At 39.6% G+C, this 25,486-nt stretch overlaps 1 protein-coding gene and 1 non-coding gene across 4 annotated transcripts in view; one reads left to right on the top strand and one right to left on the bottom strand.

The window, feature by feature from the left end:
- The window catches only part of TOP2B (topoisomerase (DNA) II beta), a 62,021-nt gene extending 42,844 nt beyond the window's left edge, over positions 1-19,177 (bottom strand). For 2 of the 3 annotated variants that reach the window (XM_018041907.1, XM_018041905.1), the window contains exons 1-4: positions 19,057-19,161; positions 5,038-5,208; positions 4,007-4,097; positions 2,622-2,685 (exon numbers count right to left, since the gene is read on the bottom strand). In XM_018041907.1, coding sequence (XP_017897396.1) covers positions 2,622-2,685; positions 4,007-4,097; positions 5,038-5,208; positions 19,057-19,125 — 395 coding nt within the window. In that variant the 5' untranslated portion in view covers positions 19,126-19,161. Of the gene's footprint in view, positions 1-2,621; positions 2,686-4,006; positions 4,098-5,037; positions 5,209-19,056 lie in introns of all 3 variants that reach the window. The other variant, XM_018041906.1, reaches the window with a different exon arrangement.
- TRNAC-GCA lies at positions 11,920-11,991 on the top strand. The gene has a single exon. It is a non-coding gene; the product is annotated as a tRNA-Cys (tRNA).

The following is a 25,486-nucleotide window of genomic DNA, read 5'->3' on the forward strand; positions in this document are numbered from 1 at the left end:
TTAAATATCGAAATAGTTCCTAGCTTGAGTTTAAAACCTGTAACTTATTAATTTTTTTTTTTACACAAGACACTTCATGGAGTTTAAAACTAATAGAGAACAATTCTGAAGGAAACAAAGAAAGATAATGGATGGAAAATTATAGATCTTAAACATCTCAGAATGACACTAAAGTCAATATACTCATGAAAAAAATCCTTAAAATCTTTTCATCCTTAGTATATATAGTACTATAATTAAAATAAGGCACTTTGTAAATTCATTATCTTCACAGTTTCAAAAAAATAAGACGATACCTCATACATTCTATAAGCCTATATGAGTATGAAACTAAAACTTTCTATCAAAGTCACCTCTCTATTAAAAAATTTCAGTTTATTTAACTTCTGAGGTCTGGAACTTATTTCTATAATCTCTAAACAATGATTCAGAATTATATAACTGCATTTTTCGCTCCATCAATAATCTTCACAGAAGTATTAAAAGAATGATGTGCTTGAATAAGCTACAAATAAAATTCCAGAATAATTAAAGCTAAAAAGAAACTTGGGAAACAAGCTGAATATCCAATATTCATCAACTGGAAAGAGGTTAATTATGATATACTGACATAATACTTAAGGATAGTTAAAAGAATTAAGTAGATTTATGTAAGTTAATAAGGAAGGCTGTCCTCAGTATGTAAAATAGAAAGGTACAAAATAGTATATAGAAAGCAATTTTTAAAATGTATACATACTGTATATTCTCTATGAGTGTACATTTTTTGGAAAGCTACAGCTTTAAGAATTTCAACCCTAAATAAATAAGAATACCTAAGCTAGAGAAATAATTAGAACTCTGGTTACTGTGCTTTTCACATGTGTTAGTTTTTAATCAAATTGATGCCATCAAGTAAGCTGTTTCAATACTAACCATCACACTATACTATTTAATGGGTTTTAAACTCCCCTGTGAGAAGTTGCTTCAAATTCTCTAGCTTCTTAGAACTGCAGTCCAAATCCTGTACAGCATCCCTTGCTGACCTATTCCTGTGTCTTTTACAACTATGGCTTTGTACTTAAACTTTATCTCCACGTCACAGAGTACTATTGAAAGAGGAATAGTAAGAGCTAACCTAGACGGGGTATACTCTACATTTGACCCATTCACTATTAAAATGTAACCTTTCTTTTACACAAAGAGTTCATGAACACACATGCACAAAGAAAAATAAAATCTGCTACATAAAAGAATGCAAAAGAGAAAGAGCACTAGTTACCCAGAATTACTTTATCCAGAATCTGGAATAAAGTAAAGCTTGTCACTATGAGCCACTATTTGGTCTACATAACTATTTTATAGCTCACTTCTTAATCACTTCGCTATAATGGGATTCTGTCTAAGCTGTTTTTTAACTGCACATTGCTGGATCAATGTGGCCAAAACAATTAAGATAAAAGAATCAAATAACTGTAACCATGTTCATCAAGAATGTATTTTTAAAAAGGACTTCCTTAGTTTTCAGTCAGTTCTGATTTTTAAAAAAGCATGAAGATATTAAACATTAAACATCTATTACTCCATACTACCCTCCTAAAATATAATCATTTTTAACTGACAATTTCCTAACTATGGAAGAAAAGAAATCTTGACAGCTAAAACTTCCTTAAAACTATCTTAAATGTCTGCATAAGTTGTAAATTTTAAGTGTCCATCATACCATACCACTTACTTTTAAGTATGCATCTTACCATATAAATTCTCAGTATAGTGTATTCATTATAGAAATGATGAAAGTAAAAAATAAGAAAGGAAGAAAAAGAAAATCAAGAACTTTAATAGTATAGTTATGTAGTAATATTTTCATATAAGATATAGTCAACTTCATTGTATAACCAAATATAAATTATATTTTTATTATATCATTTATCTTAACCATGCCCTCTGAAATTAGATTATTGACAATAAAGTTGTAACTGAATTATTAAACTTTCATATTAAGGAAAAAAATCTTAAAATCATGCTAACCTACTAATGAAATTACAAGGGATAAATATAATATCTTACAAAAGGCATACTGGTGAAACTAGCATAAACATAAAAACTGTATTTTGAACTTAGAACTTTATTATTTTCACACGTCCCTCAGTCCTCCAAAAAGAAAAAAGTCACCATAGTGATTAGCTGAATACCCAGTACATATTCTATACTACCAGCAGTTCCCAATTTACAAATGATGTTATAAATAATGGAAAAGCCTAAATGTTGGTTGTGAAAGAATACATTTAATCCATAATGTAACTGGAATAGTACTAACGATAGTGCACTTGACCTTGAGTACCAAAGCAAAAGGAAAAAATACCCAGTGATTATTCTAGCAGCTGAAACAGCATCCATAGCACCAGAGAAGGAGAAAAATGGTCTCCGAGAGCTCCCATCAGAAAGTACTTTGGAGAAAAAGACTCTGAACAACAGAGGAATCTAAGAGGACAGCATTCTGGCTAAAAGAGGTAAGAATAACAGGGTCTCGAGCAATAGGAAACTAACTATATGAATTATTCATTTGAGACATGTTCGTAAACTGGGACTATCTGAATAAAACAGCTTAGCATAAAAAATTAAACTTGAAATATACTTACGGATCAATAGAAACTTTAATACAGGTCATGTTCTTATCCCTCTGTTTATTATCAGCTGCATTAACTACAAAAATAAATATTTTGGTAAGTAATATATAAAAAGTCATAATAAACAGACACACATGACATAAATAAACATATGGTTGCAAGTGCATCACTACTGAATATAAATATTTACATATGGTAATAGTTAAAGAAAATAACTACTGGTAACTTCTATTACAAAACCTTATTTTCCAAATAATATTCTTAAATTTTTTTATGTCACACTAAATTACTATTATGTCTTCTACAAAACAAGGTGTGGGGTAGGTGGGGGAACGATTTTGTGATATATAAAAACAAACATTTGCAGTTTACAATCCCCTATCCAGGCCTAAAAGTTAAAAATCGGGTTTAATTATATTTTATCTTGGTAACAAATAACTACTTTCTCTTGATCTCCTTCAATAAACTACTGATTTTATAGATAGAATGAGCTGAAACCAGTTGTTTTTGAATTAGAAAGGCACTCTTTAGCATCCACAGAAATCAAAATACTAAATGCTATGAACTATAACTGATAATATTTGCATACATTAATCATGGCTTCAGTAAAATTTGAACACAAGCTAGCTGTAAAACTGAACTTCAATCACAGAAGGAATATGTTCCTGATAAACACTGTATAACCTAAAAGTAAAACTGGCAGATAGTTGTGAGATGAGCAAAAGTACAAAACTTACAAAACTAAGTAACCAGTTTTACTCTCCTGTCTTTTTCCCGAAGATGAAAAGCAGCTTCGAGAGACCCACACAACCCTGGCAGGAAACCCAGTGGCACTGATGCATCTGTGAGGCTAAAAACATTCCCAAAGTCTGAGTACTCCCCAGGAGTCAATTTCACATCAACATTTCATTGTGACTGAATTAACTGTGTGATTTGGAAAGCACAGAGGTATTTGGAACAAGGGTTGTTAAACCTGGTTGCCCAACAGAAATAAATACCTAATGTGCTGTTTAGAAACACGATTTTATGTGTCTCACCCAAAACTAACTGAATCTGCAAAGATCAGGCCCTGGAATCTATCTTTAACATCCCCTCCCTGGTGACTGGGATGCATTCAACCCCAAGACAACTGCACAGACAGGACCACACACTAACCTTGGGGTTACTGACCAAGTACAATACACGCATTTCACAGATGAACAGACCAAACACAAAGACATAATGTCCAGAAATATGAACATATTACAGCAGGTAACAGATTTTCTGAAGAATATTTATACTCAACATAAAAACCTGAGATATGCCTCTAAAATTTATAAGTTTGGCTTTACATACATAGGAACATTATAAATGATATCAATAGAAACAAATTCATTAAATCTTAAACAAATACTCACCCAAAATTTCATCAAAGATCTTATATAACCCTGGCACAAAGGTAACCTCTCTGCAATTCATTCCTACATCTTCATCATATACCCACATGAGCTGCATTGAGAAAGACATTCAAAAGAATTTATGGAGTAAAATTTTACAAAACATAAACCTGTATTTGTCATTTACACTGTAAATACTTAGGTCTTCAAAGTAGAAAAACATATTACTTCAGTCACAAGCAACCTTACTGAATCCATATTCAATTTAAATAGCCTATAAATTGAGAAATCGTTTGTTTTATATCAAGTCTGTCTTCTTACTCATAAAGTCAGCTTTAATGTAAGGCACCAAAAATTATTAATAAGTATTTAAATATGGAACTAGCCAGAAAGTTCATTCAGGTTTTTCCCCAAGGTGTTATGAAACCTAAACGAACTTTTTGGCCAATAAAACAGGTAAAAAACCAAATCATATTTACTTTATACTTTTGCTTCCCGTTTTATATTTTCTAATAAATAAGCAGCATGGAGTAAAACAACATGAATGCAGCATGATGTTAGAGTCAAAGATACCTAGCTATGAATCCCAGCTCTCACTAGTTGAGGGATCTGAGCAAGTCACTTAAATAAAAAAGACAGAAATCTATTTAAACTTCAGTGTCTTATAGAATGGAGAAAACAGTGCCTGCTTTCCAAAATTGCTAGAATCAAATAAGATATTAACTGTAAGCCAAGTAAGTATTAAACAATAGTCAATGTGTACATACAAATTCTATAATTTAAAATAAACCACAGCCAGAACTTAAGAACTTTTAAGAAGTTCATACAGCACCACTTTACTATACACATCCCCACACTCTACACTTCTGTTTTTACCTCTAGTTTTATACCCTCTAGAAGGAAATGGAGACATTTCTGCTTCTCAGATCGCTCTCCCTGCTTTGTGTTATTACCAGAGACATGAAATTATGTATTCACAAGCCATATAATCACAAAAGTGGTATTCAGTAGATACAGATATACATCTAATTTCAGTAAAATTTAATAACTACCTGTGTCAATGGCTCCACTGACCCAATGTACGTATCAGGACGAAGGAGAATATGTTCGAGTTGTGTCTTTTTCTGATACACTCTCTCGACAGACAACTTCTTTGAAGAATCATTTTTGTTTGCAGTTTCTGACTCTTCCTTTTTTGTAGCATTGTTCTGATCAAAAAGAGTCTAAAATTAACCAAAAAATCAAATTTAAATAACCTACCAAAGGGTAAATAAAATGTATATGGACACATGACATTATTTTGTTGTTAAAGAGAAAACCTATCCTTCAGGCTCATTTTTATTAAGTTATTTTAAAAAAATCAACCCTGAATATTCATTAGAAGGACTGATGGTGATGCCCTAATACTTAGCCATCTGATGCAAAGAGTCGACTCACTGGAAAAGACGCTGATGCTGGGAAAGATTGAGGGCCGGAGGAGAAGGGGACGACAAAGAATGAGATGGTTGGATAGAATCACTGACTCAATGGACGTGAGTTTGAGCAAGCTCTGGGAGACAGTGAAGGACAGGGAAGCCTGGCACGCTGCAGTCCATGGGGTCGCCAAGAGTTGGACATGACTTAGCAACTAAACAACAGAAAGAACACAGGTCTATTCACTGACAGTTTAGTTATTTTGTAATATAGTGTGAAACTGCAGTTTTGACCGAACCCAGAAAGTAGGTCTACATAGACACCAGAGCTGCTAGAACAGCCAACAACTGTTCAATCAAGAAATAAATATTTCCCAATTCTATAAGATACCAGATTAATGTTGCAGTCCTCAAAACTTTCCCTGGGAAGGACTTCCCGGGTAGTCCCAGGTTAAGAATTCACTTGCCAATGCAGGGGACACGGGTTCGATCCCTGGTCCAGAAGATCCCACATCCCGCAGAGCAGCTAATCCCAGTGCTGCAGAAGAGAAGCCCGTGCGGTGCGGAGCCACCCGCTGCAGCTAGAGAGCAGCACAGGCCCTCCACGCTGCTGCGATGACCCAGCACTGCCCAAAGTCAGCTCAGTAATTAGTTTTTAAAAACTTTCCAAGGAATGTCCATTCTTATCAGGTTATAGGCTGGCAAGGACTGAAGCTGGCTGACAGCAGGGGTCCCAAAAGCTCACAGATACAAGTTCCCCCCCCATTAAGCCACTGAAGACTACAGTAAAGGGGGGCCAGAAATAGTAGCCTATGTATGTAATTCTCTTCTTTGCCAATTCCATGGAGGTAGAAGTTGTAATTCTAACACTTACAGCAGATAGGGATTAAAAAAAAAAATTTCTGCAGGCTGCAGATTTCCCTTTTTTTTTTTAATACCAGCAAGGAAAACATCTTTCTACTTCTAGAACTCCCTAATGCTGACAAATTAGATATCTCACTAAGAGAGAGTTATTATGATGGCCTATCTTTTTGAGTCCCAAAGTAACTCAAGACACAATGAGTTTTCATAGGTCTTTGAATTTTAGTAGAAATGAAACAGAAAACAAACAACGGGAGATGGAGAGATTCTGTGCATTTCAACAAGCAAGCAACACACCACTTCAATTTGAGACTTAAACATATCCATACCATCATCTTTAAAGTTATTATTTTTAAAAGCACGGCAAATGTACATTTAAAAATCAAAATACATGACCTCTGAGTAGACCTAACCTTTGCAAGCTTTTAACAAACAAAACCTATGGAAATCCAAGCATCAATTATAATCTTTGATTGCCATAAATTTTACATAAAATTAAAGAGATTTTCTTACATATTCTTTGATTTATATGGTTACCCATTAACACTGCTCAGAGTCAATTAAAAATAGCTTTGGACATAAGAAAATAATTATTTCATAGTCTTCATATTCTGTTTATGTCAAGTTAGTTGGATGATGAACTAGCGGGCCAGAAAAATGAACTATATTTTTAAAATGTCAATCTCCAAATCTCAATGAGATTTCCTCGCATTTTTAGATAATTCATAGCAATTAATTTAACAATAAAAACATAACTGATTATATTAATGGATCCTCAGAATAGTTAGAATATCATAATTACTAAGATCACATTCTTTAAGTGCTTAAGAATAATAAATACCATGCATTCAAAGGTGGATAACAGTAACCTCTTACCATTAACTTAGAACTGTTTGCAATTTTGGCATAAAGTTATATGGAACTTATAATAACCATGCAAGTAAGGCTTTCCTATTTCAGGCTACTCTTCCAAAACAAATCCCACCACAAAGAAAACATTTGTAAGATTAGACTCTCACAAAGGCCCAGGGTTACCTAATCTGGGCTCTGCATTTGGCCCTGATAACACTGAGATACAGCCCAGAGGATCACAAAGAGTCAGACCTGACTGAAGCAACTTAGCATGTACACAGACACGCAAAGCGGCACACAGGTATGGAAAACAGGGTGAAACCTACCTCACTCGTCCACCCGAGTGGGTGCATGAGAATAGGGAATGTTTGGTTTGCACCTACCAGATCCCTATCAATTTCAAAAAGTTGTCATTTTTGCTAGAATAAACTCTCAAAAGTCAGAGACTATGCAAAAAGCAGTCACCTTTGTCAGATTATTATTTGCAATTTTCCAGAGGAATAATACATAAATATTAAAAAATAAGTGTGATGATATACTTAAAGCATTTTATGCCAAAATATTTCTTCCTAAATATCATACAACAGATGTTGAGGAAAGGAAAAAAGGTATCATTCTATCTAAAGTAGTGAAAAGCATTAAGAAATACACATCTATAGAATATCACAATAAAACAGATGGCTTGTAGATATTTCAAATCAATTCACAATGAAGATTTTAAATAATTTCAAAACTTCATGCAAACCTTTAAACCTGACTATTTCATTGAGTAAATACTTAATTGCTTATACCAAAAAATAAGTATGTTAATTATAAATTTCTCTTACTATAACTTTTATATGAAATTGTACATGATCAAGTATTTTTAAGTCAGTAGCTTATTAAAACTATACTGTTTAGGGCACCCCTGATGGCTCAGTGGTAAAGAATTCGCCTGCCAGTGCATGAGACATGGGTTTGATCCCTGGTCTGGGAAGCTCCCTCAGGCCATGGAATACAGCTAAGCCTGCGAGCCACAACTCCTGAGCCCTTATGCCCTAGAGGGTGTGCTCTGCAACCACAGAAGCTATCACAATCAGAAGCTCGCACACCATAGCTAGAGAGTAGCCCTGCTCGTAGCAACTAGAGAAAATCCTGCACAGCCATAAACAAATTGCTTTTTTATAAAACTATAGTGTTTAGAGAATAAAAGTACAAAAAAAAATTTAAAAATTTTTTTTCATCAGAAAAAAATCGTACACAATATATACATGTCTAGGGAAAATATGAAATATACCCAACAGAATATCCACAAAAATTACTAGTGAGAAGTAGAATAGCTTTTCATTTTCTCTCCTGGTAGACATTTTCTAATGTACAGTGAGCATATATTACAGCCTTCAAAGCTTATTAATCCATGTATATGGAGACACAGTTAAGCGAGAGCAATGCTGAAGGTGTCCTTTTCTTCTAGAGGCACTGTCTGTCCTACTCACTGCTTCTGCAGCCCCCACTTTCTCACCAGGATCTTGGCAAAAAGGTAAGAGAAGCCAGAACAAGCAAGCCCAGGGGTCCCGGCAATGGGGTCCACACCGCTGTCGGACCTATCTGTACCTTCCTACCCTCCACAAACAGCAGCTTGCACTGCTCACTGACTCCAGGCAGTAAACCCAGGAGGCTCTCCCCTGTGTGGTCTGTCAGCTTTTCTGAGAGAAGCCTGGATTAATGGTCTCTAGCAGCTCCTGTTTATTATTAGAAAGTTGCCCCTTGAATATTGTCCAAGACACTAAAAATCAAAATCTGAGGAGAAGGGAAGAGAGGGCAACTCTATACACTCTAATGGGATGACCTGATCCCTTGAACAAACAGATGTAAATACAACATCCTTAGCCTGAGAACAGAGAAATTAAATGAAAAAAGTTCATTGATCACTTTCCCCACAGTAATTATTACCACTATCTCAAGCTCTTAAAAAGAAAGTCACTCTGAGTAGAAATTCAGTTTAAACACTGTTGCTGATAATATTCAGAAAAAAGATCAAGAAATTAGCTTCAACAAAAATAGTCCAGCAAGCTCACACCTACATTTATAAAAAGTACTCTCAATCCACACATGAAAAGGAGAATGATACATATTCGATACCTATGCATGCAGAGTCACTTCAGTCATTTCCGACTCTCTGCAACCCCACGGACTGAAGCCCACCGGGCTCCTCTGTCCATGGAATTCTCCAGACAAGAATACTCGAGTGGGTTGCCATTTCCTACTCCAGGGGATCTTCCAGACCCAGGGATCAAACCTGTGTTTCTTACATCTCCTGCATTGGCGGGCAGGTTCTTTACCACTGTGCCGCCTGGGAAGCCCCTTCAATACCTATAGGCTAAGAGAATTAGGCTTATTTTCAACACTGAAAACAAGGGGTCTTCAGATTAAAAAATGATTCAACCTTTTCTTATCCTGTATGCTCACAGTATTTGTACTATGTAAAGTATTGTTTTATAATATCTTATACTATAGTAACTACACTAAGTATTTCACATTGAATAAAAACTAACAGTATGCCCTCGAAAATAATCAACAACTGAGAGCATTCTGAATAAATTTTCTTTAGGGTTTGATAAAATTGAAATGTTAGGAGTTAAGTTTATCTGCAATTTATTTTATTGTCTTTGTGTGGACAAATAAAACTATTTATAGCAGTAAATCAGAGAAGGCAATGGCACCCCACTCCAGTACTCTTGCCTGGAAAATCCCATGGACGGAGGAGCCTGGTAGGCTGCAGTCCATGGGGTCGCTAAGAGTCGGGCACAACTGAGCGACTTCACTTTCGCTTTTCACTTTCATGCACTGGAGAAGGAAATGGCAACCCACTCCAGTGTTCTTGCCTGGAGAATCCCAGAGACAGTGGGACCCTGTCTATGGGGTCGCACAGAGTCGGACACAACTGAAGCGACTTAGCAGCAGCAGTATAGCAGTAAATAATGGAACCTAAGCACTGAGGGCAACATTTTCACTCCCACATATAGCTAAAGACAATGAAAGTGCAAAGAAAACCCATGTTAAAACATTCTCCATATATCTACAATTTTGATTTGTGATTAATCATTTGTGATTTATACATGATGATGCCATAACTGACTTTTTCTAAAGTTCAAAAGCTGACTGCCTTGTTAAACAATGCACTAATGCATTCAGAATTTTTAAATTATAATGAAAATGTCAAAATATATAAAAATCTATTTTAAAATATTAATATATTTATAGCATTTTTGCAACATTGCTAACTTCTAATAAAACAATATAGATTTAATAATTATCAAAGATACAACCTTTATCAAGAATATTTCTCAAGTACTAGCAAGGAAAAATTTTCAATAAAACAAACTCTTAATTTCAGAAAGTATGTACCAAGATCATTCTGTAAAAAGAAAGATTCTTCCATTTACAGAGTGGTCACCTGATACACAGCAATTTGGGGCAGTCACTCATAGTTTGTTTTTCTGTGGGAGAAACAACTGCTGCCAAAGAGGGGAAAGGAGATGGTTTGCCAGTTGGTGCAAAAAAAAAGGAATTGAACCACTCCTTCACACTGCTGCTGCTGCTAAGCCGCTTCAGTCGTGTCCGACTCTGTGCGACCCCACAGACGGCAGCCCACCAGGCTCCCCCATCCCTGGGATTCTCCAGGCAAGAACACTAGAGTCGGTTAGAGGCAGAGAAATCTCACCATCACCAAGCCAACAGGAGGTGGACCAGCAAAAGCTTAGCAACAAGCCTCCTATATCTTCTACAGACTCCCTCAGCATCCATATCACAACTTAATAACAGCATCTCCTCTTCTCTCCCTCAAGGCTGCCAGGCTTTGATAATTCATTTTATCACCCATATAACCCTCACCCATATAACCATGGAGAGGGCCATGCTATCTACCCACCATTAATAAAAACAAAAATCACAATGTGTCTCCAGAAATGCCCTCCCAAACCAAGGGACAGGACAGAAGTTAGAAGATGAGGGATACTTTAATATCATAAGAAATGCTGAAATGTCCACAGTGAAAATAAAACATACTTTCTCTAAAAAGAATCCAAATCAGAAAGAAGTAAAATTGTCACTAATTGAAGAGGAAATGATATTATGTAGAGAAAACCCTAAAGACTCCACTGTAAAATTATTAGAACTAACAAATTTAGGAAAGCTGTTAGATACAAAATCAAAAATCCACTCTGTTTCTGTAAACTAACAGTGAACTGTCAGGAATTGAGAAAACAATCCCACTTATAATGGCAACAACAAAAATTAAAATACCAGGAATATATCTATGTTATACATAATCTATAATAATCTATATAACATATGATAATATGGTATGCATATATATCACGCATACTCTGTGCAGCACGTGCAGGACCTTAGTTTCCCAACCAGGGACTGAACCCACACCCCCTGCAGTGGGACTCTGGAGTCGTAACCGCTGGAGGGCCAGGTAAGTCCCTCCCGAGGAATAAATTTAAACAAGGAGGAAAAAGACCTCAATATTGAAAACTGTAAGACACTGATTAAAGAAATTGAAGACAAAAATAAATGGAAAGAAATTCTATGTTCATGGAATAGAAGAATTAATATTGCTAAAATGTCCAATTTCCCAAGGCAATCTTGCAGATTCAATGTAACTCATCAACATTCCAACACTTTTCACAGAAATAGAATAAAGAATCTTAAAATACATATGGAACCACATAACTGAACTGCCCAAGTAATCTTGAAAAGGGACAAAGCTGGAGCACCACACACCCAGATTCAAAACTCTATTATAGGGACTTCCTGGGGGCTTCCCCGGTGGCTCAGCTGGTAAAGCATCTGCCTGCAGTGCAGGAGACCCAGGTTCGATCCCTGGGTCGGGAAGATCCCCTGGAGAAGGAAATGGCAACCCACTCCAGCGTTCTTGCCTGGAGAATCCCATGGACAGAGAAGGCGGGTGGGCTGTAGTCCATGGGGCCGCAAAGAGCTGGACTTGACCAAGTGACTAACTTTTACTTCTGCCTGGCAGCCCAGTGGTTATGACTCTGCACTCCCAGCACAGGGGAACTAAGCTGCCACATACCCCATGGCTCAGGCAAAAAAAGAAACAAAAACTAACTGTATTACTTATTTACAAAGTAATATAGTAATCAATACAGTGTGGTAATAGCATTAAAAAAAAAAAAAGACAAATCAGTGGAACAGAACAGACCCCAGAAATAAACACACGCCTATATGGGCAATTACTTTACGACAAAGTTGGCAAGAATGTACACTGGGAAAAGGACAGTCTCTTCAAGAAGTGGTGTTGAGGGACTTCCCTGGTGGCTCAGTGGTAAGGAATCTGCCTGCCAGCGCAGGAGACAAGGGTTTGATCCCTGATCTGGGAAGATCCCACATGCCACAGAACAAGTAAGCCCATTAGCCACAACTACTGAGCCTGCGCTCTAGAGCCCGGGACCCACAGCTGCTGAAGCCCAAGGCACCCCAGAGCCCATGCTCCACAACAAGAGAGGCCACCACAAGGAGAAGCCACACAGCAACGACAGGAGCCTCCGCTCACAGCAACGAAGACCCAGCGCAGCCAAAAATAAAATTGCAAATAAGTGGTGTTGAAAAAAAAAGGACAGCCACATGCAAAAAAATGAAACTGGACCCCTATCTTACACCATACAAAAAAATAACACAAGATGATTAAAGACTTGAATGTAAGACCTGAAACCATAAAAGTCCTGGAAGAAAGCCAGGAGTACACGCTGTGACACCAGTCTAGGCGATGGTTTTTTTACTTGACCCCCAAAGCAAAAACAAACATGTAAGAACACAACAAACTAGAAAGCTCTACACAGCACAGGAAAACCATCAAACTTAAAAGGCAAACCACTGACTGGGAAAAAGTACCTGTAAACCATGTACCTGATAGAGAGTTAATATTCAATATAGATAAAGAATTCACACAACTCAAGAGCAAAAAATAGATTCATTAAAAACTGGGCAGCAGATATAGACATTTTTCCAAAGATGACACATGGCCAACAGGTATATGAAAGGTGCTCAACACCACTAATCTCAGGGAAATGCAAATCAAAACCACAGTGAAACACTACTTCATACCTGTTAGAATGCTTATTATTGAAATAACGAGTATTGGCAGAATGTGGAGAAAAGGAACCCTTGTGTACATTGGTGTACATTCTGTACACTGCTGTAGTCACTATCTAAAATAACATGAAAGTCCCTGAGAAAATTTAAAATAGAATTACCATACGATCCAGCAACTCCACTCCTGGGTATTTACATAAGGAAAATGAAAACACTAATTTGAAAAGATATATGCACCCCCAGGTTCACTGCAGCATTGTTTACAAAAGCTAAGACAAGGAAGCAACATAAATGTCCATCAGTGAATGCATGGATAAAGAAAATGTGGTGTTTACATACAGTGGAATATTACTCAGTCATAAAAAAGAATGAAATCTTGGCATTTGGACCAACATGGGTAGATTTAAAGAGGATTCGCATTTAGTGAAATAAGTCAGAGAAAGACAAAAATACTGTACAATCTTACTTATATTTGGAATCTAAAGCAAAACAAAAAACCAATCTGTATCTATTTATTCATAGATACAGAGAACAAATTAGTGGTTGCCAGAGTTGAGGGCGGGGAGGGGAATAGGTGAAGGTGGTCAAAAAGTACAAACTTGCAGTTATAAAATAACTAAGTCCTGGGATGTAATGTACAGAAAGGCAACTATAGTTAACAGCACCATGTTGTATAGTTAATAATACTGTGTTGTTAAGAGTAGGTTTAAAAATTTTCATCACAAGGAAAAAAATATGTAACTATGTAAGGTGATATTAACTAGACTCATTGTGACGATCATTTCACAATACAAAAATTTTCTCTGACTCAAAAATGAAAATACTACTCACTGGATTTTTTTTTAATATAAAGAAGGGGAATACAAGTGTGTGTGTATGTGTGTGCACACACACATATGCACACACATGGGCACTCATCTAAGAGTTTACTGTATGCAAAGTATTGCAGGAATTAAATGAATACTCTCAAGCCTCATAAAAGTTCCAGGAAGTAGACACTACTAATAATTATTCCCTTTTTATGCAAGGAAACTGAGGTTTGAAGAGTTTAAGCTAACAAAGTTAGTATGGAAAAAGCTGAGTTATGAAACCAGGTAGTATGATTTTGTAGCCCATATTCTTAAAAGGCATCATGCTTACAATATTATTCAAAATACATATACCTTGAAAAGGAAGTGTACTCCCTAGTCTTTCATGTGAAAGTAAAAGAAAGGTTATTAGAAAGAGGTATACACATATTCCTCAGGAGGCTTTTCTGTTTTTACCTTGTGATATCATCATATCAAAGACAAATTGCTTTGGTTGTAACTTTTTAAGCAGGGGAATGTGTAAAGGATGGTTAAGAAAATAGTGAAAGTGAAGTGAAAGTTGCTCAGTCGTGTCTGATTCTTTGCAACCCCATGGACTGTATAGTCCATGGAATTCTCCAGGCCAGAATACTGGAGTGGGTAGCCTTTCCCTTCTCCAGGGGATCTTCCCAACCCAGGGATCAAACCCAGGTCTCCCGCATGGCGGGCAGATTTTTTATCAGCTGAGCCACCAGGGAAGCCCAAGAATACTGGAGTGGGTAGCCTGTCCCTTTCTCCAGCAGATCTTCCTGACCCAGGAATTGAACCAGGGCCTCCTGCATTGCAGGCAGATTCTTTACCAAGTGAGCTATGAAGGACCAACTGAACTATGAGGGAAGCCCATAGGGATGGTTTAAATACCACCTTTACCTTAGCCATGTAATGCACATTTTATTACCTAATCTGTAAGCTTGTTTCCATCTCTGGAAATGGCTATAATTTTACTGATCTCCCCTCTTCTTTAAAACTGGGTCCTATTTACATTAAGATTTTTTAAAATACAGAAGAGGTGTCTTTTTTTTTAACATACTTAGTAAAATGCAACTGTTGCTACCAGTATTTAATGTATCTGAAACTACTGGTAAACACACTTGTATTCAGAAAAGTTAGAACAGTCTATAAAAACTGTTTCTAAATACTGCAATTAGTTACTTGAGAATGTATCTAAAGAACATTGCAACCTCATCACTTGTCCTAGGGGCAGAAGACTTTTCAGAAGTTAGAATGTAACTATCTAATTGGTTAACAATAACTAAGTTTGGACTAAGTATCCAGCTTATTGCTAAAAACTATAAAGGATACATGGTCTCTGACTTTAAGAGCTGATAATCTAATTGTTAAAACAAAAGTATCACACTGTGAAAGTTACATTAAAAAGAAGAACATTTATGTTTTATGATCCATAAGGGTAACAAAACTTTGATGAGACTTTGAGCTAGCCTTGAAGTGTTATTTAGCCTGGTAAAGAGAAGAGCAAGAGGCAGTCCTATTGGAAGACAAGAACACAAAGTGACAAAAACAAGCGTGATGCCCAGGGTACAAGTGAAGAGCTAAATCTAACTATGAGGACTGCTGCTGCTGCTAAGTCGCCTCAGTCGTGTCTGACTCTGTGCGACCCCATAGACGGCAGTCCACCAGGCTCCCCTGTCCCTGGGATTCTCTAGGCAAGAACACTGGAGTGGGTTGCCATTTCTTTCTCCAATGCACAAAAGTGAAAATTGAAAGTGAAGTCGCTCAGTCGTGTTGGACTCTTAGCGACCCCATGGACTGAAGCCTGCCAGGCTCCTCCGTCCATGACAATATGGAATAAATGTCAATTGGAACATAGTTTATAAAAAATTGACTTGAAAGTCTGGTTGAGAAGTTTAGACTTAAAAAATAAGCCACGAAAGCAAAATTTTTAATACAAATATTTAAACTATTTATATACACAGTCATGTTTCCTAAACTAGAAATATTCTTGGTCAAAAAAGTTTTATATTTCAATTTTACTTTTTATAAACTCCATGGTTAACAGTAATTTTATACTTAAGAAACTTACATTTTAGAAATACTGAAATATTTACAAATAAAGTAGATTTGCTTTGCTTCAAATTATGAGAAAGGGAAAGGCGAGTGGCCTTGAGCTGATGACCACTGAAGCTTGATGAGCCTCTGCATCATTCTGGCCATCATAATTGTATAGGCCTAATATTTTCCATGATAATGTTCTTTTTAACCTACCAAATTAGACTAGTACTGGGAAAAGATGAATATTCATAAAGAGATTAACTGTATTCTAATATTTCCATACATTTATTTTTTGCAACCACTTAAACATGATCAAAGACTGAATGAAATAGATTAGTCTACAAATCAAACTTTACAAACTAAAAATTAATTCAAGAAATTCTGTTTGCTTCAGAGAAGCCTTCACAGCTGTTGTCAATTTTTACTCAAAATAGTTCTACTATAGTACTTATATTTGTCACTTATTAATTTTTAAAAAAATCTTAAGATACTGTAAATCAAACGTAAACCCAGCACACTATTAAAAGAAATTAATAATGTTCAACCACTGTGCTTTGTGGTTTCAGATACTGAAATGTAAACTTCGGTGAAGTTTGACCATGTTCACACTGCCTGGCAGCACACATCCCAACCCTTGGCGTTGCCACACCCCCAGCTCCCTGAAAAGAACCACAGTATCAGGGACTGATTCCATTTTATTTCTTCCTGTTACCCACAAAGAGGTAGCAACATAACATGTTTCAATAAAGCAAGCAAAATTAACCATCTTCAGAAATAGATGACCTCCACAACAAATCCCTGAACTCTTGCAAAGAAATAAAATGCTTTCACTCTGGCTCAAAGATACTCTGTGTGAAAGCAACTTTACATTTCTTAATGTGTGCTTCTTGAGCTTCAATGACAAAGGCAAACATTTATTAAGCTCAGCAATGTGCTACATATACTGTCTCATTTAATTATCAATGCAACCTTATTTTACAGATGAAGAAATAGGTTTAGAAAGATTAGGCCCCTTTCTGCAAAGTCTCAGTGACAGTTAAAGACATGAGTTCCAAATCTACCTCAATCTGACAAAGTCCATGCTCACAACCACTTCCCTATACTGCCCCCGATAAAATTTAACTATGACCACTATGGCCTATGGTCAATGGTGTATTATGGACATAAAGATGCCCACATAATCCAACTTAAATTTAGAGCAAGCATCAAATCTTAAAGTGAACTTATGGAGTGATCACCTTTTTAATAAAGTTCTAATTCAACAGGAAGAAATAATTTATAAATAAAAGAGTAAGTGATTTTTACTTTAATTTTACTCTATTTCCCTTAATACTTTTTATAATGAGAAAATATTTAATCAGTAAGTCAACTTTAGTTTTAATGAATTTTTCTGATTTTGAATGATATCCTCTAAGTTTCATCAAACTTTTTATATGAATGAAAAGAAATTTTTCCATTGAGCGTGAATGAAAAAGTGGTCATTTAAACATCTACAAAATTAACTAACAGTAAACAAAATGCTGCTTTTAACTGTTAGAGCTAACCAATTCAATCTTGGAGCAAAATATTTACCATTACAGAGAATCAGCAGTTCTAAGAGGAAACACTGATCGGGCCTCAACAGTTCCAAACAAGGAATGAGAACCATCTGGCCAACATAGAAGTGTTGTTATTTTCAGAAGTTGTTTGATTTTAGTAACAAGGGCAAAAGGCCCCCAACCCCTATGTTCACAGGGATGGCTAACTTATTTTATTATCAACACTTTCTCTTTCCTGGCTCTAGTCTATTCATGCATACTATACATTACTGAAGTAAAACATGCAAAGTTTGGTGAGATCCAGCAATAACAGTCTGCACGTTGGCATGCAAACATAAATATATAGTTTCCTGTTATCAGTAACATCCTTTTTACAAGGAATGCTTGTCAATATAGCAAAAATGCTATTCACCTCACCTAACCCTCACCCAATCAAAAAAAAAAAAAAAAAAAAACCAATGAAGAACTTTCAAAAAAAAAAAAAAAAACCGCCAATACGAAAGTTTCCTTAGGTGTTTTGCAAAAGGGAAGGTCCATCGAAAAAGTCCCTGGGAAAACGGAACGCTTTTTATTTTTCTCCTGGATACACAGCCAGTTGGCTGAGCTGGGCTGTGTGTATAGGAAGTGACCCTGGTCTGAACTCTGTGCTGAGCAAGTGAAATGCGGGTGAATTATCGATCTGCCGTGGGAATCGGAACCCTCTAAGGTCTTCCCTGCTCTACTACTTTGCCAGCAGGAACTGAGCGCCGCCTCAAGCCTTCAACTCCAGGTCGAACCACTCGGGTCACCTCTCCAACACTCCCCGCGCAGCCCCCACCCGTCTGGCCTGCTATGCTGACACAGGTAAGCGCTTCTTTTAATAATCCCGCTGTGACAGATGGACGCCCTACAGTGTAACATTCACTGCGGCGGACGGCATCCTGAACGCGCTTTCCACCCGGCGAGCCTCTCGGGACCGAAGGAAACTGGCCCGAGCCGAGTGCCCCGGCCAAACCCTTTCTCCTCCGAGAGGAGGGCGTCAGACGCGGTCCAGCATTTACAACACAGACACCCGCGCGCGCGCGCGCGCGCACACACATTCGCGGCCAGGCGCCTCTCCGGTGGCTCTCAGGACACATCTCAGGACACGGACACACACGCACCACTGCCGCCCCTCGCCCCCAGGCCCGGAGCCCCGGGCGCTGCTGACGGACAGCTAGTCGCCCCAAGTTTCAGGTGCGCGTTGCACGCTCGAACCTCCGCCGAGGCAGAGAAGAAAGAAAGGGGCGGGCGGGGGTTCGGCTGGCAGCCGCCCCGACGGGGCGCGCGTCCGGGAGGCCGGGTTTCCCTGTCCTCCCGCCCTCCTCCGGCCGGGCGGGGACCCTTCTCCCCGCCACCCCCGGCGCCGCGGGCGGGGAACAATGCCGCGGCCCGGACCCCCGCCCGCCCCGCCGCCCCGCCGCCCCACTCACCACCCAGGTCAGCGCCCCGTGGCCGCCGGCTCCCACGCCGCCGCCGCCGCCGCCGCCCGCCTTGGCCATGGCGCGCCTCCTCCGCTCCGGGCCCGAGGCCGCCGCTCCGCCGCCCGCCGGCCCCCCGCTCCGCTCCGCACCGACCGCGCGCTCGCCGCGCTCCTAGCGGCGCCGCCCCCCGCGCCCCATCGCCAAGCCCGGGGCGGACGCCCGGCCGAGCCCGCTGAGGAGGCCGCGCCGCCCGCCGCCCTCAAACTCGAGGCGCGCGGCCGCCGCGCCCGGGCCTAGCGCGGCCCTGAGGAGGCGGCGCCGGAGCAGGAAGCGCCGAAGCCGGCGGTGGGCGGCGGCGCGGCCTCCTCCCCGCCGGGCCGAGGCCCCGAGTGCGGGCGGCGAGCGCGGCCGGCAGTCGGGCGTCCGGACGCGGCGGCGCCGGGGACGCGGCGGCGGCGGCGCCCTGTCTCTCCTCGGGCTCCGCGGAGGCCGCCCCTCGGGGAGCTGGAGCGAGGTCGCCGCTGAAGCCGAAGCTGCGTATGTCGGCCGCGTAGCAGCCCGACTTCCTCACAGCCCCTCGCCGAGACGGACAATAAGCGGAGCCGCCGCGGCCGCGGTCGCCTCCCTCCTGTCCGGCATAACACCGCACACACACTCGCACCCAGGGAGGGCTGGGGAAGGCCGGCGGGGAGAGGGCGGGCGAGCGGCCTGCCCCGCTGTCACTCACGCCGCGGCGCCCAATCGGGGCCCTATCCCAAAATTCCAAGCCCCCCCGGAGGGGCGGGACCCGAGGGGGGGAAACGTCATTGCGGGTAGCAACCGAAGGGAAGACTTGGGGTTTTTGTTGTGTGTGCGTGTGTGAGTGTGTGTGTGTGGTGTGGTGTCTCTGAGGGGGTTTTCGGTTTGAAGGCTGCACAGGGGCTGCTGTCAGGGGTCACCTGAGGGCGGCGGAGGATTAGGGTCGACTTGGCCTCGGCTCGGTTTTGAATCCGCCAAGCTTGCCGTTTCCTCTAGACCGGCGGGCGAAGCGGGGTGCTCCTCGGCCCGGGACCGCGGGTGGGGGCCGGAAGAAGCCGGGGGCGTCCCGGAGGGAAAGTATTTTTTAAAGAGCGCTTGTGACCGCCGGCAGGACGTTGCAGAGCGCTGGTGCGAGGAGGGGCCCCGAGGCCCCGGGGGAGCGCCGCGGTGAGAGGCGCCTCCGCTCAGACCTGCCCCTCCTCCACCTCCTCTCTCTCTCTCCCCGAAAGACACCCGGTCCGTCTGGAGAAAAAAACCCGCTCCGAAGGAACGTAGCTGATAAAGGGGCGCGCCGAGAACGTTCCAGGGGAAGGAGGCCGGGCGGCGTGAGGGTTCGCCTCGTCGGTGACCTTCCCTCTCCTCCAAACAATGAGAGCATGTATCTGTCACTTCTGAGCCTCTTCGGTCCACAGCCGCGCCGCCTCCTGTCTTTAAGAGGGAGCACGTTTAACCTCTCAGTGTCCCAGCGCACCTCCGAGGAACCGTGTCACTGACCTTTAAGCTTTCTAAGAAGATCACCCACACATGGCTTGCACCTCAGCCTGGCCGACGAAAATGGCTTGACTTCGGGTCCTGCTCTTGGGGAGAAATCCATGCCACCCTGTGCCAGGCTGTGCCAAGGGCTCAAGATAAAACCCGGGCCTTGGTTTCAAGTCGTTTATAACCTGGCTCGAAAGACAGGCTAAAGGGAGCTATCATCCAGCATGAGTACTTGAGGGCGCGATGTGCCACCAAATAGCTGGGACAAGAGAGCTTTTTGAGAAGGTGAAAACCTTATTGCTGCCTGGCGAAACGGTGTGTTTTGTGAACTTCCAACTGTGTGTTTCCCCTCGAGGGGAAACAAAAATGTCTCGGGTCACAGCTTTCAACTGACTTCAGAATCTGAAGAGGTGGAGAACTCGGAAAGGTGGAAATAATTTAAACATAGTTGTTCTTAATTAGCTCTCTAGCGACCATGTAAGTTTGGCATATCTGGGACTTTAGTCCAGAACAGTGAAGCCTTTCTTTACCTTGAATTTGAGGTGCCAGCTTGTAAATCAGACCAGGGTCTAGTCTGGGCTGAGCCAGATCAGCTAAGTATACCTGCCTTGTTATTTTACCTTCATGGACCTCTCTGCTTGCACCTCCTTAAATTGAGGATTTTTGCCCTTGTATTTACTGTGTCCTTACTTCTTCAAAGTACACATATATTCTACAGGTTTGAAAAGGGGTAAATAAGGGCCCTGAGGTTAATAAAGATATATGCATTAAATAGAAGCCAAGCTATAAAATTTATACCCATATCTTTTTCTTAAGCCTCAGTTTTCAAAGCTCTTCAATTGCAAATTTTAAAATGAATAAAATCATATATTCAAAAGCCAGATGGCTTAATGGAAATTCATATTCATCTTTTCACTTGCTTCATATGTGAGGTACTGAGGTCTTTAGCCTTCTAAGCATGAAGACCCTATAATAAATGTAGCTTGACCCTCTAGTAAATGTAGCAAGATTATTCTCTTGAAAATACTGACTTACCTAAAAAAAAAAAATCACAAATAAAGGAGCTGTTGAATAGAAATGCAAATCAACAGTTTAAAGCAGAGCTTCACAATAAATGGGAAAAAGTACCTAGATCACAAGCTTCTCAGCTCCTGAAGACACAATGACCTGTTTAACCTCAAGCAGCCAACAACATGTATTTATGATAAAAGTGATTGTATTGAACTTCAGTACAGCATTCCCTTCTGGGACTTTGTCAAATAACTTCCATTTACTGAGTAATCATAGCAATAATTGCCGTATTAAAAAGCTTCCATGAGAGATCATAGGCAAAACATTATCTGACATAAATCGTACCAATGTTTTCTTAGGTCAGACTCCCAAGGCAATAGAAATGAAAATAAGCAAATGAGACCCAATCAAACTTACAAGATTTTGCACAGCAAAGGAAACCATAAAAACAATAATTAAAAAAAAAACAAAACCAAAGAGACAACCTACAAAATGGAAGAAAATATTTGCAAACAAAGCAACTGACAAGGGCTTAAATTTCCAAAATATAAAAACAGCTCAAATTCCTCAACAAAAAACTCAGTCTAAAAATGGACAAAAGACCTCAGTAGACATTTCTCCAAAGAAGAAATAAAACTGGCCAATAAGCACATGAAAAAGTGCTCAACATTGCTAATTATTAGAAAAGTGCAGATCAAAACTGCAAGGAGCTACCACTTCACACAGGTCAGAATGGCCATCGTTAAAAACTCTACAAATAACAAATGCTGAAGAAGATGTGGAGAAAAGGAAATCCTCTTACATTGTTGGTGGGAATGTAAATTCGTACAACCACTAGGGAGGACAGTATGGCGATTCCTTAAAAAACTAAAAATAGAATGACCATATGACTTAGCAATCCCACTGTTGGGCATGTGAAAGTCTGACTCTTTGTGACCCCATGGACTATACAGTCCATGGAATTCTCTAGGCCAGAATACTGGAGTGGTACACCTTTCCCTTCTCCAGGGGACATTCCCAATCCAAGGATCGAACCCAGGTCTCCCGCATTACAGGCAGATTCTTTACCAGCTGAGCCACAGTGAAGCCCACTCATGGGCATATATCCAGACAAAACTAATTCAAAAAGATACATGCATCCCTATTTCCAAGCAGCACTATTTACAGTAGCCAAGACGTGGAAACACCCTAAATGTCCATTGACAAAGGAATGGATAAAGACGTGGTGAAAAAATGAAAGTGTTAGTTGCGCAGTTGTGTCCTTCTGTTTGTGACACCATGGACTGTGGTCACAGAACCCACCAGTCCCCTCTGTCTGTGGAATTCTCCAGGGAAGAATACAGGAGTGGGTAGCCATTTCATTCTCCAGGGCATCTTCCCAATCCAGAGATCAAACCTGGGTCTCCTACATTGCCTGCAAATTCTTTACCATCTGAGCCACCGAAGATGTGGTACACATATACAGTGGAATATTGCTCAGCCATAAAAAAGATTGAAATAATGCCATTTACAGCAACATTGATGGTCCTTGTCATATTGAGTGAAGTCAGACCGAGAAAGAGAAATATCATGTATCATTTATGTGTGGAATCTAAAATGACACAAATGAGCTTATCTGTGAAATAGAAACAGACTCACAGAGAACAGACTTGTGGTTGCCAAGGGGAAGGGGTTTGGGCGAGTGATGGGATGGGAGGTTGGATTAGTAGATATAAGCTGTTATATAGAGAATGGATAAACAAGGTCCTACTGTATAGCACAGAACTATATTCAGTATCCTATGATAAACCATAATGTAAAGAATATTTAAAAGAATGTATATATGTATATCACTGCTGTACAGCAGAAATTAACAACATTGTAAATCAACAACATTTCAATTTAAAAAGCTTCTGGGTCAAGGTTTGTCTCATTTGTAATACTGCTTTTTATTCATGTGTTTATTACATTTAAAGACTTACGTTCCACCTCATAGCTAGCACTAGACAAAATGAAAAACTGTACAAATCAAAACCATTAACTGTCAAAATAAAGTCCTTTATTTAATCAAGCTTTCTGAGTAGCTTCCGTAATCTAACTACTTTAGAATTTTTAGTCTTAGATCTTATGCTCCCCTATTATAGCAATACAAAAAATTAATGCCTACTATATGTTAGGTACTCAGGACCTCATAATTCAAAAAGGTTATGAGGATGTAGTCTTGGCCTTGAGTTTACACCTTTTGTAATATATTGATAGTTTTGAGAGAAACTTTAAAAAAAAAACTTATATGTATTCATTTGCTTGTCAGTAGACAGTTGACCTGATGTTTCAAACCTTTCATCAGGTTTGTTAGTCAGTAAATACAATAGTTTTACTAAGAGAGTAACTCAAAACTATACTTTGAGATACGTGGCAAAATTTCAAAAGTTTCCACTCAAATCATATCTGGTTCCAACACTGAGGTTCAGTTGGGAGGTGAGGGGAGAGGTGCTAAGCTTTCACTCAGTCACATTTAAAGAAGTTAATATTTGACTCAAAATTCAGCATCTGCAACGTTACCGCTCCCTTCCTCTCATCATATTAGCTTTTATAGACCAATAACATATACAAAGTTGCTGGGCAAAGAATAAGAACAATTCAGTAAACCCAATAAATGATTTTCTAGATAATGACTGTTGTTTTCAATGCAATTTACTTTGTTGTATTTCTTAAGGATATGCTCATGTTAAAGAAGAAAGCTACCATCAGTGTAGCCGTTTGTATTTTAGCATTTCTATCCTAAATATTATAATGATTATTAATTCTGAGACCAATTGCTCCAAGTATTTCCTAAGCATATTTTTATTTTTAAAAAGATACTTATGCACCAAAGATAACAGGTGTTTATTGATGGTGGAAAACATTAATGACCACCACATTCCTGAGTATTACCACCACTGGGAAGACAGATAAAGGCTAATGGTCTTTGATTTCTACCTATAATAATTCTGGGAGGTTCGTTTTTGTCTGACATTTTGCTTTGAAGAAGTTTATTTTGATTGGTTTTGGCCAAGCCAAACTATGCTGATCCTCTGGTGACAGACATCTTTAATTACTTGAACAGACAGAATGGACATTTTCACTTATTTCAGATGGTATAGATGAGACCTCTTAAATACTCTACTAAATTGTGTAATATGAAAAATCTAATTAGCATGTGATTAGTATATCATTTAAAAGACTGTACTTGGGCTTTGAAAGGGAATAACATTAGGTTCAAGCTTTCAAAACAGCATTTTGTTCTGAGCAAACTCCATCTATGTTGTTATTCAGTTGCTAAATCATGTCCAACTCTTTTGCGACCCCATAGACTATAGCCTACCAGGTTTCTCTGTCCATAGGATTTCCCCGGCAAGAATTCTGGAGTGAGTTACCATTTCCTTCTCTGGAGGATCTTCCCAACCCAGGGACTGAACCCACATCTCCTGCTTGGCAGGCAGATTCTTTACCACTGAGCCACCAGGGAAGCCCAAACTCTGTCTTGGGGAAACCATCATTCACCTGACCTTCACCCACAGAACATGATGTGATCCTAACGTGTGTATCACTATGTTGTATTGACACTAGAAATCTCTGGAGAATCAAAGTCAGTGACTTAGTAAGCTTCTAAGATTCAGATCTAAAGAAATGAGATAGCAGTGGCTTTCCTAAATCAACTATTTGCATTTCAGAAGAGCTAGGAACTCTAAAGCTGGAGTTGTCAAGTTCTAAAGTATATTTTTTAATGTATAGGATATATTTTAAAATATCCTATAGTATATTTTTTTAATGTAATGGAAGTAGCACGGGCAGCCGGGGGTCAGGGCAAGGAAATGTGAGAAATTTCTACACCAAAAGAATCTAAGATGGAAAACTGTCAAAAGTTAGAGGGGTTTCTGGAACAGAACAATAAAGATACCCATAGGTTACC

The sequence above is a fragment of the Capra hircus genome, chromosome 27, assembly GCF_001704415.2.
Source record: "Capra hircus breed San Clemente chromosome 27, ASM170441v1, whole genome shotgun sequence".
Classification (NCBI taxonomy): domain Eukaryota; kingdom Metazoa; phylum Chordata; class Mammalia; order Artiodactyla; family Bovidae; genus Capra; species Capra hircus.